Source organism: Littorina saxatilis, linkage group LG8, assembly GCF_037325665.1.
Source record: "Littorina saxatilis isolate snail1 linkage group LG8, US_GU_Lsax_2.0, whole genome shotgun sequence".
Taxonomy (NCBI): domain Eukaryota; kingdom Metazoa; phylum Mollusca; class Gastropoda; order Littorinimorpha; family Littorinidae; genus Littorina; species Littorina saxatilis.
The window spans coordinates 12085161-12106184 of NC_090252.1; the positions used below are offsets into that span (position 1 = coordinate 12085161).

The 21024-nt window shown below is 44.5% G+C and overlaps 2 protein-coding genes across 2 annotated transcripts in view; both read left to right on the top strand.

Annotated features, from left to right (window-relative positions):
* Window positions 1–21024, top strand: part of LOC138972795 (ATP-binding cassette sub-family C member 3-like) — a 33477-nt gene that overhangs the window by 3903 nt on the left and 8550 nt on the right. The window contains exons 5-19 of the mRNA XM_070345464.1: window positions 1–26; window positions 1250–1426; window positions 2260–2427; window positions 3464–3644; window positions 5565–5670; window positions 6273–6372; window positions 6996–7227; window positions 7898–8109; window positions 9914–10012; window positions 10648–10847; window positions 11237–11360; window positions 12117–12218; window positions 12670–12816; window positions 14921–15079; window positions 15521–15687. The exon at window positions 1–26 is cut by the window's left edge and continues 101 nt beyond it. Of these exons, the coding sequence (XP_070201565.1) occupies window positions 1–26; window positions 1250–1426; window positions 2260–2427; window positions 3464–3644; window positions 5565–5670; window positions 6273–6372; window positions 6996–7227; window positions 7898–8109; window positions 9914–10012; window positions 10648–10847; window positions 11237–11360; window positions 12117–12218; window positions 12670–12816; window positions 14921–15079; window positions 15521–15687 (2200 nt within the window). The remainder of the gene's footprint in view (window positions 27–1249; window positions 1427–2259; window positions 2428–3463; window positions 3645–5564; window positions 5671–6272; window positions 6373–6995; window positions 7228–7897; window positions 8110–9913; window positions 10013–10647; window positions 10848–11236; window positions 11361–12116; window positions 12219–12669; window positions 12817–14920; window positions 15080–15520; window positions 15688–21024) is intronic.
* LOC138973990 (ATP-binding cassette sub-family C member 3-like) overlaps window positions 21008–21024 on the top strand; it is a 4636-nt gene continuing 4619 nt past the window's right edge. Inside the window, exon 1 of the mRNA XM_070346680.1 lies at window positions 21008–21022. Within this exon, the coding sequence (XP_070202781.1) occupies window positions 21008–21022 (15 nt within the window). The remainder of the gene's footprint in view (window positions 21023–21024) is intronic.

Genomic DNA, 21024 nt, shown 5'->3' on the forward strand with positions numbered 1-21024 from the left:
AACTGAAGGGCAGTGTGTGGGTTCGGGTGAGTGTTTCTTGCTGTAGGCTTTTTTGCGAGATATGTGTCTATAAAATGTTCGCGTGTCCACATAGTTATCATCTTGACATTAATGTTGAGAAAAAAAGAGGGATGTTCGCTTTTTTTGTCGTGATCCAATAGTTTGTTTGTTTTTTCCTTTCATTACTTAATCTCAATTCAGTTGAAGAAAGTATTGATAAAACGAAAGAAAGTGCGACTGCATCACAGATCTATAAAAGCGTTGTTAGTAAATAGAAGAAGAACGAGTGACATCACTGGTGTACCATTACAGGTAATTACTATTGGAAAAAGCCTAATGCACTTGAATGTAAAAACTTGTTTGCTACTGAGAAAAAGAAATTGCTAAAGAATATTTTGGACTTTATTAATAGAATTTGTAACAGTTTTTCATATTTTTTATTTTTTTTATTTTTTTTATTTACTATATTAGCATATATCGTGATTGTATTGATTGTATTTATTGTTCAAAATGCCCCCATGGGTTATGGACTAATAAAACTTGAACTTGAACTTGGTATATGGCGGGTCTTGACAAAAATTCTGTTTCGCATATAGAGTTAAACCACGACGGGCGCTGTGGCGGGGTGGTAAGACGTCGGCCTCTTAATCGGAAGGTCGAGGGTTCGAATCCCGGTCGCGGCCGCCTGGTGGGTTAAGTGTGGAGATTTTTCCGATCTCCCAGGTCAACTTATGTGCAGACCTGCTAGTGGCTTATCCCCCTTCGTGTGTACACGCAAGCACAAGACCAACTGCGCACGGGAAAGATCCTGTAATCCATGTCAGAGTTCGGTGGGTTATAGAAACACGAAAATATCCAGCATGCTTCCTCCGAAAGCGGCGTATGGCTGCCTTAATGGCGGGGTAAAAACGGTCATACACGTAAAATTCCACTCGTGCAAAAAACACGAGTGGACGTGGGAGTTTCAGCCCACGAACGCAGAAGAAGAAGAAGAGTTAAACCTGTCTACAATGGCGACCACACAAGGGACCAACCAAAGGTGGCCACTAAAGACAGATGGTCGTTGTGGAAAGATGAATTATGTAGGAACGGACATAGTCGGGATCTCTAGTTGGGTGGTCGCAATGGGCAGGTGGTCGGTATCAAGAGGTGGTCGCCAGGGCATCTGTCACTGTATGTATGAAACAGATATTCTGATTATTCGTAGTATTCATGTCTAAATGACTCTGGTGACTGTTTTTCCCAACAGGGTTCCATGGGGTATGTTGCCCAACAAGCGTGGATCCAAAACCAGCCCATGAGGGACTGCATCCTGTTTGACAGCCCCATGGACCACAAGAAGTACAAGAAGATCGTCAGGGCCTGTGCCCTCAAGCCCGACATTGAAATGTTTCCTGATGGAGACATGACGGAGATTGGAGAGAAAGTGAGTCACTGTTCTAATGTGTGAATGCTCTATGTTTGGTCTCAAGTTAAAACGGGTAATTGTTAACGGGTAAACGGGTATAGTGGCTGTTCTGCGTTTAAAAGGACGAAACATGTTTCTTCTCTTGACTTATGTTATGAGTTTAAAAAAGATTATAACCTACAGTATGTTGCTTAAGATCGTAAACGCTTTTGTTGTTGTTTGTTTATTTGTTTGTTTGTTTGTTTGTCCGTGTGTTTGCTTGTTTGTTTGTTGTTAATAGTAACACACATGCAGTGATCTATTCAAATATCGCCGGCATTATGAGAAAAAATGTATGCAAATTGTATTCAAATTACTGAATCAAAACACAAGAATGGTAGGTAATTGGACCGTTTATTATTGACGAAACAAAATGTTACATTTACTAGTACGTCGACCCAAACGTCTTTGAATTAGACAGACACACAGACACAGCCACACGATCTTGAGATAAGTTCATAATCTGTTTCATAAGTGTGTTTGTCTGTCTACTTCAAAGGTCTTTGGGTCGACGTACTAGTAAATGTAAGGTTTTGTTTCGTCTATAATAAACGGTCCAATTACCTACCATTTTTTTAAATTTTTATTCTGAATGTTGGAACGTTGGCAGTCAATCTGATTTTGGATTTTCCTATTACTGAACTGCTATGTGGGGCATTCACCAGAGCGGAGGTCACAAGCTGCACGACAAAGGTGCGATGAGCCACGATTGTGACGTGTACATGTCGACAAGCAATAACCCAATTCTGTTTCACGCTCATCAATATGCAAATATATGTAAATGTATGCACATCATTGCACTGTCACCTCAGGGCATCAACCTGAGTGGAGGTCAGAAGCTGCGCGTGAGCCTGGCGCGTGCCGTGTACCAGGACTGTGACGTGTACCTGCTGGACGATCCCCTGTCCGCCGTGGACAGTCACGTGGGCAAGCACATCTTCAGGAAGGTCATCAGTGCCTCTGGGATGCTCAAGAACAAGGTACTGGCAGAACGTCTCCAAGGCTAAAAGTTCCGCACAGCCTAAGGTTAATAGGTTGCGAGCTTTGTCCTCAGAACCAGTAATAGCAAACTGGTTCACATTTTTTGTCAGCAACACAACTGTTCAAGTTACATGCCAAAAATTTTCACAAGAATGAAACAATCGGGTGCTCGTTGTTTTAGAACATTATTAACAGTTGTCTGTTTGGTCAGAACGGTTCTAGACAGGCGAGACCTACATGGTTCGCAGATGTGTAGAAAAGTATGAATTTCATTTCGTTTTCGACAACGACGCCTCGATCGACTCATTAAACGATAGTCGTTTGATAAAATTGATTTCCTTCATGACCTACTTCCAGCACGTCTACTGGTGGTCCACGTAATGTACTGATTACAGTTGTCTAATTGTTTGATTATGTGTTGCTTGTTGAATACTTGACGTGTTTTATGCGAGAAAAAAACAGTTATCTGTTGCCATGAAACGCATACATCAAAAGTTGTTATGTTGATCGATTTCTCAAGCTTTCCGCCCCTCATTTTATTTTTTGCAGGCACGAGTACTGGTGGATAGATACATAACAGTAATTTGTATTTTTGAACAAAATATGACATTTGACACAGATCTCGACAGTCATTGTTCACCTCCACAGCTACAGCACAGCGGTCTCGGAGAACACTGACCATCTCGATCTTAGTTAAGTGTTATATGTGACCCTCCACCACGAAATGAGTCGCATGTCACCTCGCGCGGTTCTGCGCTAGGCTTAATATAAGTCCGGGGAGTGTCTGCTAACAGTGTGAGGGTCACCTTAGTCACAGGCTTATAACTCAAACAGTTTTCGCTCTTTTCTAAAACGGGTTTCACCACTGGATAGAGCATAAACAACTCGTTAGGAAAATGTAAAAAGATGAACATCATGCAAAGGTGACATGCGACTCATTCCGTGGTGGAGGGTCACATATGCTGGTCAACAATGCAAATACCGCATAATGCTGGCCAATTTCCTCAAGCTTTCCACCCTCATTTGTTCTTGCAGACACGAGTGCTGGTGACACACGGGATCCACTGGTTGCCGATGTGTGACAGTATCGTGGTGATGGACCAGGGGCACATCGTGCAGACAGGCACGTACGAACAGCTGCTGAAGCACGACGGACCTTTCGCCCAACTTCTCAAGAACCAACTCCGTCAAGACAACGAGGAGGTAGACCCTGAAAGTAAGCAGAACTTCTTCTTCTTCCTCTGCGTTCCCAGCCATGCTAAATCTGTAAGTCAGTATGTAGGCGAAGTCCGCGGTCCGCCGCAGCGACGCAGAACAATGGTGACTGCGCGTGAGAGTGAAAAATAAAAAGACACACACATTACTGTAAGTACGTGTTACAAGACGATAGAGGGCCCCAAAGGGTTTAAAATCGTGATCGTGATTGGCGTTTTTTGACCTTTCTGTGACCGTGATTGCCGAAATTTCCATTTCTGTGATCGTGATGGGACTTTGCCCGTGATCCGTGATGACAAAAAAATCAAGTCTCGTGATCGTGATCGTCATTTGTTTTCGTGATCGTGATGGGCATTATTGCAAAGCATTTTATTTTCAACGTACATTTTTCACAGCTGTATCACTCTATGATCCTCTATTCGTCAAGGTGTTTGTGATCGTGAAAACAAAAATCAAGGTAACTGTGATCGTGAAAGCTAAAATTTCCCTTCCCGTGATCGTGATGATACCCCCCCCCCCCCCCCCCCCCGCCCTTTGGGGCCCTCACGATACAATTCACAATGTTCGACGTTTCGACCCTAGGGTCTTCCTCGTGGACACAACACGAATCAAAGCGGATAAAAGAAGAATTAAGACAGACGATAGAACAGAAAGAAGAACCACAGATGTCACGATTCACGAACCATAACAAACCGACAGAGCAGCAAGGGAGGCTATTCTTAACACTGACAGTAAGTTTGTTAGACACTTCCCAGGCTGAGTCGGATGTACTTTTCAACACGTGGTTCATGAATTGACGAGAAAGTCATGGAACCGCAATAGAGACAGTGACAAAAGGTCAGGTGTCATGTCTACTGTCCCGAATGACACACGATTGCTGACATTTCACCATTGCCAAAAGAATAAACAAATAAGAAATAGGTAGAAAATGAATGTGAAAACTGACTTTGATTGTTGATCTGTATTTTCTATACCACTAACAAATAATCTACTTACACATAGCTGTTTGGCAAATGTATGTTGCATGGGACACACTGACATGAAAGTGGAAGATGTTTTTCCCTCTAGAGAAACTACATATCAAGTTACACTTTTTGTGCTCTTCCATTCCAGTTGGCAATCAATTGTTAACGCATGTTATTAGAAAAAACAGAACGAAAACAGATTAGATAGAATGAAAAATGCACTGGTGATGTCATTTGGGACATACTGACATGAAAACGTCACCTTTTGTCATTGTCTCAATAGCATATTAGGTACCGTTCTCGTGAGCATGCGCATAAAGGGAAACAACTGTGTAGAACGAGATGCTCGGAACTGCCATCTGCAAGTATGAAAGCATATGTTTGTAGGACATGTGCCTTACGAAACCCCCTCGTCAGGTTGTATCGCGACCGTTATTAACACACACAAAAATTGCAACTAGTCTGTGGTATGTAGTGTCTGCTGATCAGGTATGTTTGACAGAATGAACGCTTTAATCAGCTCGGTTCAGTGGAGAGAAATCAATGGTACACATTTAGCTCGCTATCTACAAAGGAAGCAACTAATATCTGTGAGAGCGTCAAACTCGATTCATTTAACCTATCTTGTCCTTAATAGGCGAAATATGTAGCCTGTAGGACATACAGCATTCTCTCTTTCCTTTGTACATTACCTTTCATGGACCTTTGTGGTCATGCTAGAATTTAGCGATCCAAATGCCTGATTCAGATTCGCGAAAACAGTTTTACTGGACGACATTATGATCAGCCATTCATCGTTACCAACGCCTGCTCTCCTCTACTCGCATTTGCCGGCATTACACTTTTTTTTTCTTAAAACAAAAAATATCAACATGTTATTTGGAACTGGTAATTACAGATACAGGGAAACATTTCAGTTATTTGTTTTAAAAAAACGTTGACTTTATTAATTCCAGTTCAGCGGTTGCTGGGGCAGATGCAAGTCAGAGTGGAAAGCATTACGTCAGACGGAATGACGTCAGGAGAGGAAGAGGATTTAAGGATGAGGAATAAGACATCCAAGTAAGTTTGGTCCCTTTTATAGTAGCATACATCTTGTCTTCACCTTGAATCAAGCACACACTTATGTTTGTTAGTAATTCCATGATCATGAATCTCAGCAGCCTATTCACGACTAAAACCATATTATAAAGTTATTCTGCCACTTCTGCCAAGACGACGACGATAACAACGCAGTAGAACAACAACAATAACAACAACAAAAACGTCGTTATCAGCAGCAGCAACAACAACAACAATTTATAACACGACGACGAGGGCGACATTGAATAAGAATGACAACCACAACGTCATCAAAAGCAGAAGCACGAACAACAACAACATTAACAACATAACAACAACAGCAACAACAACAACAACATCAACATCAACAGCATTATACAAAAGCATAAACAAAATAAACAACAACAAAAACAGCAACAGCACCAACAGTAGCATTAACAGCAGTAAGAGCACATTAATTAAATTTTGTTAATAACAACGATTTACTGCAGCCAAAAGTTGTTATTAAAACGCAGCCGCGGTAACAGTAACAACAACAACAACAACTGCAGTAGCGCATCACTAGAGTTGTCTCAAATTGCATTTATTCCTTTACCTGGCAGGCCAAAAGACAGAGTGGATGAGATGTCAGGAAAAGACCAGCCGGAGAGAAAAGGTCGAGTTCAAAAACTGATCCACGAAGAACAGTCACAGTCGGGTGGAGTAAGTCACTCTCCATGGACATTCACAAGATCTTCGCTTTCTTTTTCTGCATTTCCTTTTCTTGGTGAAGTCTTGTTTTGTCATGCGGATTCCGTTCTTTAGATTTTGTTATAGATGTTTGAGGCCAACTAGGGAAGCTGAATCTGATAGATGTGTATGGGTGTGTTTCGGGGTGGGGAGATGATGGTGGTGGTGGTGGGAGTGGTGTGTGTGTGTGTGTGTGTGTGTGTGTGTGTGTGTGTGTGTGTGTGTGTGTGTGTGTGTAGGCGTGTGTGTGTGTGTGTGTGTGTTTGTTTGTATGTTTAGTGTATGTGGGTGTACGTGTGTGTGTGTGTGTGTGTGTGTGTGTGTGTGTGTGTGTGTGTGTGTGTGTGTGTGTGTGTGTGTGTGTGTGTGTGTGTGTGTGTGTGTGTGACTTTAACAGAAGAGAGAAAGAAAGAGAGAGAGACAGTGACAGAGACAGAGACAGTGACAGAGACAGTAAGACAGTGATAGACAGAGACATTGCTGATATTTGCTTGAAACAAACAAACACACACACACACAACAACAAACAAAAACAGAACACCTAAAACAAATTTGTTTAAACAATTAACAAAAAGTATCTGTAAATCTCCCATCAGATCAAAAGGTCTGTGCTAAAAGAACTTATCCGTGCTTTCGGAGTGGGAGCGGCGGTGATGACGGTCTTTTCGTTGCTGGTGTACAACGCTCTGGGCATCGGGGCCAACATCTGCCTGGCTATGTGGACCGATGATCGTCTGCTTCGCAACACCTCCCTGGCCGCCACTGACGAATACAAGTCCAGAACGCTGCTCTATGTTGGCATGTATGCTGCCCTCGGCTGGGTGCAGTGTAAGTGTGTTGTGGGAGAATTGTCGTCGTTGGTCGTGTTGGTGGTGGTTATGGGCATGGTTGTGATGGTAGTGTTGACGTTAGCAGTGTTGTGGCTGTTGTTGCGGCTGTTCTTGTGCTGGTGATAGTGGTAATGTTGTTGTTGACGATGATGATGATGATGATGATGATGATGATGATGATGATGATGATGATGATGATGATGATGATGATGATGATGATGATGATGTAGAACTGATGTTGCAGATGTTGCTAATTGATGATGTTATTGTTGTTGGCAATGATATTGGTGACCATGGTATTTGTCCGTCTGTCTATACACCTGCATGTCTGGCTGTCTGTCTCTCTGTCTCTCTGTCTCTGTCTCTGTCTCTCTCTCTCTCTATTTCTCTCTCTCTCTTTCTCTCTCTCTCTCTCTCTCTCTCTCTCTCTCTCTCTCTCTCTCTCTCTCTCTCTCTCTCTCTCTCTCTCTCTCTCTCTCTCTCTCTCTCTCTCTCTCTCTCTCTCTCTCTCTCTCTCTCTCTCTCTGTCTGAGTGTTTCTATGTATATCTGTCTTTCTGCGTACATGCAGGTTTGTCTACATATCTGTATGTTGATCTGTCAGTCCGTCTTCTTGGCTGTACCCATATTTACGTCTGTATAGTTATATCCACGTTTTGTCCATTTCAGCCATCTTCATTTTATTCTTCCTCGGACTGATCTACATAAACATGATCACGGCTTCCAAGAACCTTCACGCCAGCATGCTTGATAGCATTCTTCATCAGCCAATGATATTCTTCGACACAAATCCTCTAGGGCGAATCCTTAACCGGTTCTCACGAGATGTTGATGCCCTCGATGGTCCAATGGGAAAGACTGTGAGAATGTTCGTCAGGCAGGTAAGTGGCAATTGCATTTCTTACATTCCATACATGGGGCGGGGATATAGCTCAGTTGGTAGCGCGCTGGATTTGTATTCAGTTGGCCGCTGTCAGCGTGAGTTCGATCCCAGGTTCGGCGGAAATTTATTTCACAGAGTCAACTTTGTGTGCAGACTCTCTTCGGTGTCCGAACCTCCCCCCGTGTACACTACATTGGGTGTGCACGTTAAAGATCCCACGATTGACAAAAGGGTCTTTCCTGGCAAAATTGCTTAGGCACAGTTAATAATTGTCTACCTATACCCGTGTGACTTGGAATAATAGGCCGTGAAAGGTAAATATGCGCCGAAATGGCTGCAATCTACTGGCCGTATAAAATTTCATCTCACACGGCATCACTGCAGAGCGCCTAGAACTGTACCCACGGAATATGCGCGATATAAGACTCATTGATTGATTGATTCTCAGACGGAAACTTGAAACAATCGTACTTTAAAACCTACTCATTATTGTCTTAAAAAAAAACCACGTTATTGTTTTTTGGGACTTGAGAGATCGTATAGGACGAAGCAGGGTTATGGAGCAAACTAGTCTTTACAGATTGAAAGTAATCAGCAACTGTTTTTTACACTTAGTCAAGTTTTGACTAAATGTTTTAACGTAGAGGGGGGAATCGAGACGAGGGTGTGGTGTATGTGTGTGTGTGTGTGTAGAGCGATTCAGAGAAAACTACTGGACCGATCTTCATGAAACTTGACATGAAAGATCCTGAGTATAGTATCTCCAGATGTTTTTTTCATTTTTTTGAAAAATGTCTTTGATGACGTCATATCCGGCTTTTTGTGAAAGTTGAGGCGGCACTGTCACGCTCTCATTTTTCAACCAAATTGGTTGAAATTTTGGTCAAGTAATCTTCGACGAAGCCCGGACTTTGGTATTGCATTTCAGCTTGAAGGCTTAAAATTTAATTAATGAGTTTGCTCATTAAAGTTGTCATTAAAATCGATTTTTCGCAAATTTAAAATTGATTGCATCGTATTCTTCATCACATTCTGAATCTAAAAATATATATATATGTCATGTTTACTCTTAAAATGTTATCACAATTAACGAAAATAGATTAATTAGTCTTACGATTAAAATTTAAGAAATCGATCCAAAAATGACTTCATCTTATTCTTTATCATTTCCTGATTCAAAAAAACATATTGATATGATAGGTTGTATTCAAAACAAGCTCAGAAAGTTAACAAGAATACAGAAAAGCGCGCTTTCCTGCTTAGCACAATACACTACCGCGCTAATCTGGCGTGTCAATATCACTACGTTTTGTACGTGGGAGGTGAGCGATTTCCTTCACGCGGGGATTGACGAAGCTGTACTGTCTTGGTGAAAAAATACAGTGCGTTCAGTTTCATCCCGTGAGTTCGACAGCTTGATTTGTTTTGTAATAACAGTATGAACTTACAAGAACGAATGTTCATCGTGTTTTTATTCGTATGAATCGTGTTTTACATACATGTTGAGTGGCTGCAACTTTGCAAAGGTAGTAATGGCTTTAACAGATAGTTACACCAACTGCCTCAGGTCTGAACCTAGAATCATTATAGTCGTCATTTTCTCGTTGTTGTTTAAAGATGTTCATATCGGTGGCTCTGGTTCCATCCGAGCATCGTTTTCAAAAAGAGTTCACAAACCTGGTTGATGACACAACAACTGCGTCTCCTATGCCATTATCTCTGCATCTAGGCACGGAGTGTTTTAATTGGGGTAATTAGTTTAATTTCTTCTCTAGTTCTAAATGCTCATGTTGTTATTATAGTCGTTCAACGTGCTGAGTGTCCTGGTCGTCATCACCTACTCCACCCCCATCTTCGTGGCTGCTGCTATCCCCATGATGATCGTCTACTACTTCGTGCAGGTACATGGATATTATTACTTTATTTTTGTTTTGGATGATAAGAGTGAACTATTTAACAGAGATGGTATGTTAAGGTACACACGGAGGCTCTGTCTACGTGACTGTCTTTCTGACGGTCTGCCTGTCTGTCTGTCTGTCTGTCTGTATGTCTGTCCGTCCATCCATCCCTCCCTCCCTCCCTCCCTCCCTCTCTCTCTCTCTCTCTTTCTCTCTCTCTCTCTCTCCCCCCTCTCTCTCTCTCTCTCTCTCTCTCTCTCCCCCCCTCTCTCTCTCTCTCTCTCTCTCTCTGTCTCTCTCTGTCTCTCTCTCTCTGTCTCTCTCTCGCCCTCTCTCTCTCTGTCTCTCTCTCGCCCTCTCTTTCTCTCTCTGTCTCTCTCTCTCTCTCTATGTCTCTCTCTCTCTCTCTCTCTCTCTCTCTCTCTCTCTCTCTCTCTCTCTCTCTCTCTCTCCCTATGTCTCTCTCTCTCTCTCTCTATGTCTCTCTCCATGTCTCTCTCTCTCTCTCCCTATGTCTCTCTCTCTATGTCTCTCTCTCTCTCTATGTCTCTCTCTCTCTCTCTCTCTATGTCATAAGCACAGCGCCCCCCTCCTCCTTTTCCCTGTATTGCACCCTCTGATTTATTTTTTCCTTGTAGAAAATCTACATTCCAAGCTCTCGTCAAATGAGACGGAACGAGTCTGTGACTCGGTCACCCATATACAGCCATTTTAGCGAGACTATCAGTGGTTCTGCTTCCATCCGGGCATTTGGGGCCGAGACTCGTTTTCAAAAACAGTTCGAGAAACTGGTTGATGACAACAACTGCTTCGCCTATGGCTTCGTCTCTGCGTCTAGGTACGGGGTGTTTGGATTGGAGTAACTATTGTCAATTAAGTGATCACCAGATGCTTTAAGGACAGTCATAAGACCACCCCTCCACTTGGAGACATACCAGAATGTTTTGTTTTGTTTTGTTTTGTATTGAATGAAACGTACCCACCATTGAGCCTGGCGTGCTTGTATGGGGTTTTGTTTAAACAACGATAAATATTGACAGCAACAGTTTCAATAACAATTATGAAATTAAAACACTTTATTGTCCATTGAAATGATTACATTAACTGTGCAAACTTGCCTTCGACACATCTGGCCTGCCTGTAAAACTTGCTGTTACCTATACTTGCCTTTGTTTGATCGAATCTGTTCCTATAACACAGAATTGTGCTGTTTGTCCCTGTGTGCAGATGGCTTCGAATGCGCCTGGAACTGATCGGCAACCTGATCGTGGTGTTTGCATCACTTTTTGCCGTCCGGTCTGAGGACATCACCGGCAGCATTGCTGGCCTCTCCGTCGCTTATGCACTTCAGGTGTGTACTACATTTTGCTTACTTTATACTTAAAGGTTAACTAAGGGAACGTACCTTTACTGTTTGACAGCAATCAACATCAGAAGTCTTCATGAAGAAATAATCATAATCCAAGCCCTCACAATTATTGTACTTTCAAAATCATAGCGGTCTTATTTGTCTTCTATCTTTTTCCTCTTTAATTTCGTTCATGGGCTGAAACTCCCACGTTCACTCATGGCTTGCACGCGAGAGGTTTTACGTGTATGACCGTTTTTTCCCCGCCATTTAAGCAGCAATACGCCGCTTTCGGGGATGTCTTGAACCGTTATTGAGAAGAATACGGAGTAAGAAATGTACATTATTTGTTTTCTAAATAAAGTAGAACATTTAAGCACCAGAGGATCTCAAATAAGATATTCCTTACCATTATCCTTATATTGGGGGGCCCGGTAGCTCAGTTGGTAGAGCACTGGACTTGTGATCGGAAGGTCGCAGGTTCGAATTCGGGCCGGGACGGACACGGGTCAACTTTATGTGCAGACCCAGAGACGGAAGCCATGTCCCACCCCCGTGTCATCACAATGGCACGTAAAAGACCTTGGTCATTCTGCCATAAGTGCAGGTGGCTGAATACACTTAAACACGCAGACACCTGGGTAGCGCGACTCCGTTGCTGCTAGCTTTCCACTGGGAGGAAGCGACCCGAATTTCCCAGCAATGGGACAATAAAGTAATGAAAAATGAAAAAAAAAAAAAAAAAATATTTGTGTGCAGATAACACAGACGGTAACCAAGCTTGTTCAAAACGCCACGCAGGTGGAGAGTAATATCGTGTCCGTGGAACGAATGGTAGAGTACATCGTGCTACCGCGAGAGGTATGACAAAGTAGACAAATAAAAATATGATCACACATTCGCTTAAACATTCATTTAGTCACTATAAACCATACTTCAGACAATAGAATATGTAAAACTAGCAGGTCACTTCTAACAGCTTGTCTCTGAAAGAAGAGAGAGAGAGAGAGAGAGAGAGAGAGAGAGAGAGAGAGAGAGAGAGAGAGAGAGAGAGAGAGAGAGAGAGAGCGAGAGAGAGAGAGAGAGAGAGAGAGAGAGAGAGAGAGAGAGAGAGAGAGAGAGAGAGAGAGAGAGAAGATAATGCATGGAGATCAAAATAAGACCTTTTTCTTACAATCCTCTGTATGGATTTCTTTGTTAGATACACGCGCTGGTAAACTGCTCTCAGCTAAATCTTGAATTTACTAACAAGAGTCCGTATTATTCATGAACAGTACACATGCATGAACCTAATCGTTTATTGTCCTTGCAGCCCCCTTGGGTGAATGAGAACAATCGCCCCGCCCCCCGGTGGCCGGACAGAGGCGAGATTCGCTACAACACGTACAGCACGCGCTACAGGCCCGGCCTTGACCTTGTCTTGAACTCTCTTTCCTGCATCATTAAGGCCGGAGAAAAGGTAATATAGTGGAACCTCCTCTTTAAGACCACCAATTTAAGACGTGCTCTCTATTAAGACCTTGATTGAAAAAAAAATGAAAAAAAGAGAATACATTTTTTTTTTTTAAGGACCTTGATTTTTCAGATTCTTCGTTCATAACATCTAAACTCTATTCATATGTTAAGACTCCTTCCTTTTCAGGAACCGATTGTCTCAGATTTGTGGATGCTTTAAGGCCAACAAAAAAATAGGTCTGTTTACGGTAACATAGGCCAAAAAAATAGGGTCGGTAGGTCGGGATTTTTTTTCTTTTTTTTTTCTTCAAAAAACCATATTTTTACGTTATTTTGCTTTTTTTTCCCCAAATGCCAAAATAAAGTCTAGGGTCGCGCGAAAAAAATAGGATCGGTCGGGTTACCGTAAACAGACTATTTTTTTTGTTTGCCTAAAAAGATGGTTCCACTGCAGACGAATTCCGGAACTAGCTCTGTTGGACTGTTGTGGGTTGTAGCAGAGTTGCTTTTTCCCTTATCTATCTTTGCTTTTCCGCAGAAACACTGAGTCCTGCTAGACGTCACCTTGTAAGGCAACAAAAAAAAAATAGTCTGTTTACGGTAACATAGGCCACAAAAATAGGGTCGGTAGGTCGGGATTTTTTTTTCCAAAAAAATATATTTTAAAGTTATTTTGCCAAAAAACAAAGATTTTTTTTCTCCCAAATGCCCCCCAAAAAGTCTAGGGTCGCGCGAAAAAATAGGGTCGGTCGGGATACCGTAAACAGACTATTTTTTGTATTTTTACTTAAGCTATAGTCTCAGTGTCAGTGTCTGTATGGGTGTGTGTGTGTGAGTGTGTGAACTAGTCTCAGTGTGTCTATGGAAACAAATATCTCTTCCGCAACACATAAAACAACTTGACAACCCCCCCCACCCACCCACCCTTCCACCCCATGTGTGTTGTAATTGTCCAAGTGTGTTCTGTTGTATGTGTTTGTCCCCTTGTTTAGGCGGTGTCCTGTAATGTACAGCATAAACCTGTAAAACAAAATCCACAAAAATCCACAAAAACAGAATTAATAAAATACAAGAGGCGAAGCCTTCAAGGCTCACGTAAGAAATCGACAAACAGTAACACAAACTCAATCACTCCGTCACATACACACACACACAGTAAGCATAGGTGACACTGTGCAAGAAAGCGAGACACTAGATCTAGATCTGTCTGTCTGCATGTAGCCTACTTACAGGGACACGACTGCCAACTAGTCTCGGCCCGCTCAAAATAACAATGACCGAGACTTTCAGTAATTCCTTCGCGTGACGTCTAACCCTCTTACGTCATAATGTGACGTCTTCAAATGACGAAATGTTAAAGTTTCTACCACAGACATACACACGCACAAACACACACACACACGCACAAACGCACAGACAGACAAAGTTACGATCGCATAGAGCCAAAAAAAAAATGACAGATTTATTTTCAAACATCGTATTTTTTCAATTAGTTCGTATGCGTGTTTCAAGTTGTTTTGTGGGTCTGTTTGCCCGTTTGTCGACCTGTCTGTTCGTTTTGCTGTGTGTAAATCTGAAACAAATACATGTAGATATTTTCAAAATGTACATGTAAAATAACCGGATATTGTTGCCTGCCACAATGAACATATTGCGAATTCTTTGGATAGAGTGTTTTGTTTGCTTAGCTGTCGTAATGATTAGGGTTTTGCCTTTCTATTTCAATAGCGTTCTGAATGTTATGCCCTAGGCTCCAGAAAAATCGAAATGCATTCCCAGTGTGGTTTACTGCATAAGGTCATTGTGTTAGGATTCATCAACTGTTGATATTCATATTGTTGGCTGAATGTCTGTCTGCACTTAGATAATGAGAGTCAATTGACAAAAAGTAACGATGAGATCATTGCTGATGTGCACGAAGCAAACCCGGGTTGGAAAAGGCTGCGGGGTCTGATAGATCGCAATTACAACAAATCTCAATGTCAACCAATCCGACCCCGCAGCTGGTTCCCGCCAAATTGGGTGGGACCCAGTTAAGCTTCGTGCATCTCAGCCCTGGGCATAGCTGACGTGACCTGTTCAGGAGGTTCCAAGGTAAATGTGTGCAGGTGGGAATCGTTGGGCGGACAGGTGCGGGTAAGTCGTCGCTTTCGTTGTCCATCTTCCGCCTGCTGGAGGCAGCTGAGGGCAGCATCACCATCGACAACATCAACATCGCCACCATCGGTCTGCACGACCTCAGGTCTCGTCTGACCATTCTGCCCCAGGTAAGGTTCTCTTCGTAACTCGCTGTGTCCGTCAGTCTGTCTGTCGTTATCTCTCTGTAGTGGGAAGAGCGTATCGTGCTCTTTTACGTAGCTAGAACCAGCTCTTCAAAGTATCAAATATATTAGACGTGTGTGTCGACCCCAAAATTATATTGCAAGCTATCCAAGAGCACGTACAGAAAACCGCCATTGTCTTGTGTCTACTGTCTTAACCCTTGCGCTCTAGTGTCATAGGTCCAAGCAATCGTTATCTGACCATTCTGCTCCAGTTAGTTGAAGTAGTGGAATGATGTGGCAACCATCATTAATGGCAGCCTTGAGCAAAATTGTTAGAGATATTCATATTAGTAGCGGAGCACCAACAGCTTACTGCACGTATAGCTTTTCGAATTCGTTTCTCCCATACCGTAACAACACACACTGACACCACTTTTGTCACAGGATCCAGTACTGTTTTCCGGCACCCTTCGTTTCAACCTGGACCCCCTGACCCGCCATTGTGACCGGGACGTGTGGTCAGCTCTAGAGCAGGCCAACCTTAGAGACTACGTGGACAACCAGCCGGACGGTCTGCTCTGTGAAATCGACGAGGGAGGACTTAACCTCAGGTGCGTGGAACATAGAGGGTGTCACAGTGTAGTTTGAGATAGCTTGTGTAACAAGCTGTCAATTTATTATTTAGATTTTAAAAGTTAGGTCTAGCGCCAAAACGAGGCGTCCGATTGTGAACAATCCGGCTGGCCACACAAAAAATAATTCTTTGAAAAATGCTCGCTCTTTACGAAGGGCACCTAGGATGTTCTCAAGCGGTGCGTGTTTAAACGAAAGAGTGCTTGTACTGTGTATAAAAGCCTGACAGTATCTGTGATGGTTTACGGGAGGCTTACTGTGCCTTTAATCAGTAGTGGCGATGGCTGAAAAACCAGGTTTTGTTATCGGCCTGGGTTCGACCCCCACATTCGACAAGGGATTGTATTTCCCAGAGTCATCTTTATGCAGACTCTCCTTGGTGTCCGAACACCCCCGTGTGCATGCATGCTCACGATAAAGATCCCAAGGCCACAGCGAAAATCTCGGGCCTTGAAAAAATACAAATGCACGCATGCAGGAAAAAAATGGGTAGCGCGATTCTGTCGCTGCAAGCTAGCCGCAAGAATAGCAGGCTGAATTTATTTGAGCAAATTACCCAAGCATAATAAGATTGTTAGGAAACGCTACCGTTGCTGAGCTTTGGTTCAGTTTTGTGTGTTGCGTGTAGTTGACTTATTTGTACTTTGTGGGAAAGTACCGATATTATATTTTGTAAACACAATATTTATGCTTGGACGAGAATGCAGGTGAACTTTCTAGTCCTGTCAAAACAAGTTGTTTACCATGCTGTTTTATTCGTGAGTTCGTGGCGTTCGTTCGGATTAAGTGCGTCGGCGCTTTTTGATGTACGTCATAGAGAATGTCGCTAGTTTAGTCCATGCACGGCTCGTATAATGTAGTTGTATCATGTTCGGTCTGGAATATTCTCGAGATTGAGTATTTACTATATATGCCAGCGCGATTTGAATGTTAAAAAAAGCTTCTATTTGAGTTCTGCTACGTTGTGCAGTTGTATGTATTGAATGCTGAATAAATCCTCGAACTCAATTTGACGAGTTGTTTTCTGCTGCTGCGAAGACGGGCGACGTAGAATAAAAGAACACAACTATACGACGTTTGAGAACTTGTGGCAATCTCAAGTGTCGTGTAACAATTGGGGGCCAAGCCAAGGATCTACGTTTAACGCCAAGGGTTTTCCAGTAACAAGGACCAGTGTCAAGACAGTCACAGGAGGTAGCCATCAATCGGGTGTTCCTGAGGGATCAGTATTGAGACTACGGAACCGTGGATTCGGTGTGACTGGTGAAGAGTTTGGTAATCGCCGCAGCTCGGTACGGTGAGCGACGCCGGAGTGTATCGGGATTACAGAGGTTAGCTGCCGTTTGGACGAGACGGACTTCGTCGCGGAGCTAGTGCATTAATACTACGAAATACGACTGGGGTACGTCGTGTACGTATCGTGAGCAGAGTGCGCCGTCACGTTAGACGAGGAGGGTGGCAGCCTGCGTCTACGAAGGTGAACAGCGACGAGAGAAGCATCGGAGGTGCAGTAGAGACTGTGTTCTTTAGAAGACTACATTCGTCTACGTTCGGGGCTGTGAAAGAATACAGACGAACGCACCGGAAAAGACCAGAATGGCTGAGTTCTGGGCAAAAGGAATTGAACTGGGACTAAAAGGCAAGCAGTTGACGGAGTTCGTCGAGTCCCAGACACGACTGCTGGCGCAGCGTGAAGAAAGACAAGCGCAGCGTGAGCGAGAAGAAAAAGAAAGACAAGCGCAGCGTGAGCGAGAAGAAAAAGAAAGACAAGCGCATCGTGAAGAAAGACAAGCGCAGCGTGAGCGTGAAGAACGACAAGCGCAGCGTGAGCGTGAAGAAAGAGAAAGAGAAGCACAGCGTGAAGAAAGGAAAATGGAGCTGAAACGTGTAGAGCTCCAGATAGAAATGGAGACCAAGCGCTTAGAGCTTCAGACAGAAATGGTGCGTGTTCAAAATGAGCACGCGGCACCACGCCAAAGAGATAACCAGCAGCAAATGCTACACAGGGCACCGAAACTTCCAGCATTCGCTGACGGGAAGGACCAGATCGACTGCTACCTTGCAAGATTCGAGAGGTTCGCTGAGAGTGCTAGATGGCAGCGCGACGACTAGGCGATTCAACTCAGCGCACATTTGACTGGGGCAGCACTTGAGGTCTACACTAGACTCTCAAATGATGACGCCAGAGACTATGATGTACTGAAGGAAGCTCTGTTGCGTTGCTACAACTTCACTGAAAGGGGCTACCGTCAACGCTTCCGCGAATGCCAGCCATTGTCTGGAGAGACACCGAGCCAGTTTGTGGAGCGTATGTCGTCATACCTGCAGAAGTGGGTGGAGTTATCAGGTGAAGAGCAGTCATACGAGAGTCTGCGGGACTTGATCGTGAAGGAGCAGTTCCTTAATGCCTGCCCGAAGGACCTGGCGACCCGCTTGGAAGAGCAAAAACTGCGGGGTTTGAAGGACATTACTGATGCTGCTGAGCGTTATCTCATTGCTCATGGAAGGACCCTGGGGACGTCAAAGTCATCGAAACCTTTCCAGAAGAGCGGGAACCAGGGAAACCAACCTGCCAAGGGACAAACTGAGTCCGCACCATCATCCAATGAAGGGCAGAACATAACGTGTTTCCATTGCAATGCCAAGGGTCACCGAGTCGCCAACTGTCCCCAAAAGAAAAATAACGGACATGTCAATGACAAAGCGCAAGAACATCGACGGAGATATTACGACAACAAGAGGCAAACGAGTGGCTCGAACCAACAAGTATGTGCGAGCAGCGTCATACTTCCAAGGGCTGCCGAGCAAGTGGCTACACCATCGGACGTGGAAGAATGTATATCTGATGGCCAGCTTCTACTCGCCAATGGCAGGTCAATCTCTGTCGTCGCCAGCGCAGCTGTGTCAGTGTCGAACATGCCCGTGTCGAAGGGATTTGTTGAGAAGCAGGAAGTGACTGTTCTCAGAGATTCGGGCTGCAATGGAGTCATTGTCAAAGAGGATCTGGTGCCAACAGAGAAGTTCACTGGTGACTTCAAGTGGACGCTCATGGCTGACAGCAAATGCGTGAAGGCACCAGTGGTAAAAATCCAGATCGATACTCCATACTTCACCGGAGAAGTTGAGGCCGTCTGCCTGAAGAAGCCCTTGTACGATCTACTAATTGGGAATATTGGGGGTGCGAGACGTCCTGATGACCCTGATTTCGAATGGAGAATGGGCTCAGCTCAGCCTGCTGTTGAGGAGGAAGACCCACTGCCATTCGCGAATGAAGATATCAGCGAACTGTTACGAGATGACAGAGCAACTGTGCATCGCCGCGACCAGCCGCAGGTTGTAAGCGCTGTGACGACCAGAGCCCAGGCGAAGAAGGACAAAACAACTACGCCACTCAGGGTCACCAACAGCTCTGCAACTGCTGTCGTGGACAGGGATCAGCTGATTCAGCTACAGGAAGCTGATTCGACCTTAACAAAGTACAGGAGTCGTCCTGTCAAGGAGATGACTAAGGGCGAAGGCACTGTGCAATTTGAAGTGAAGGCCAAGATTCTGTACAGATTGTTCCAGCACCCGAGAGTCAACGGTGGGAAGCCATTACGTCAAGTTCTGGTGCCTCAACCACTTAGGCGCCAGGTGATGGAGGTGGCCCACGACTCTATTATGGGAGGTCACCTGGGTGTCAAGAAGACATCGGACAGAATCCAGGCTGCGTTTTACTGGCCAGGACTGCATGCAGATGTGACTCGATTCTGCCGATCGTGCGATATTTGCCAGAAAACCATACCTCGAGGAAGGGTCCCGAAAGTGCCGTTGCAGAAGATGCCTTTGATCGACCGACCTTTCAAGAGGGTGGCCATTGACCTCATCGGCGAGATCAAACCGCCAAGTGAAGCGGGTCATCGTTGGGTACTGACCCTGGTAGACTATGCAACCAGGTACCCAGAAGCCGTGCCTCTGAAGAAAATTGACACCGAGACTGTTGCCGAGGCACTTGTGGACATTTTCAGCAGAATTGGGGTTCCTGAAGAGATCCTCACAGACCTGGGGACACAGTTTGTCTCTGAATGCATGGAAGAGGTCAACAGGCTGCTGAGCATTCGTCACTTGACTACGACACCCTATCACCCGATGTGCAATGGGCTGGTAGAAAAATTCAATGCGACGCTGAAGTCCACGCTGAAGAAACTATGCAGTGAGCAGCCAAGGCAGTGGCATCGCTACATCAATGCCTTGCTGTTTGCATACAGGGAGGTGCCACAAGAGTCCACTGGATTCTCCCCGTTCGAGCTGATGTACGGGCGGACCGTGAGAGGCCCGATGCAGATACTAAAGGAATTGTGGACGAAAGATGTGGACACACCTGAAGTGAAGAACAGTTACCAGTACGTGTTCGAGTTGCGAGAGAAACTGGAGGAGACTCTCGAGATTGCGAGAGAAAACTTGAGAAAGTCTCAGGATAGCGGAAAGCACTACTACGACCGCAAAGCCGTAAACAGGAAGTTTACACCAGGTAACAAAGTGCTGATACTGCTTCCCACTGATCACAACAAACTACTGATGCAGTGGAAAGGCCCGTACGAGGTTGAGGCCGTGGTAGGGATCAACGACTACAAGGTGAATGTCGGCAAGAAGTCCAAGATCTACCACGCTAACCTCCTGAAACTGTATGTGGAGAGACCTCCGGAAGCAGTACAGGTCGCAGCAAGTGTGGAAGAACCAGCCGAACTAGACGAGTTCGACGGCGAGGAACTACTGGAGTTGGGAGACCTCCACAAGAAAGAGGGAGTGGATGACGTCAAGTTAGGACCTGACCTGACAGAAGATCAGCAGAAGGAGCTGCATGATTTTATGGGCGACTTCACCCATAGGTTCTCTGATGTTCCAGGCTCTACGTCCTTGGTCGAACATGAAGTCCACCTCACATCTGACGTTCCTGTTCGGTCAAAACCATACCCTATCCCGTTTCAGGCTCGGGAATCCTTGAAGAAGGACATCGACAACATGTTGAAGATGGGGGTCATCCGTGAGTCATCATCCCCTTACTCATCTCCCGTTGTTGTGGTCAAGAAGAAAGACGGCACAAACAGGGTATGCATTGACTTCAGGAAAGTGAATAAGATCACCGTGTTTGACCCTGAACCAATGCCGACGGCGGCTGATCTGTTCCGACGGTTGACTGGCAGTAAGATCTTCTCAAAGATCGATCTCAGCAAGGGATATTGGCAGATTCCTGTGCGCGAAGAGGACATACCAAAGACCGCCTTTGCAACTCCAGACGGAACGTATGAGTGCCTGCGGATGCCTTTTGGCATGGT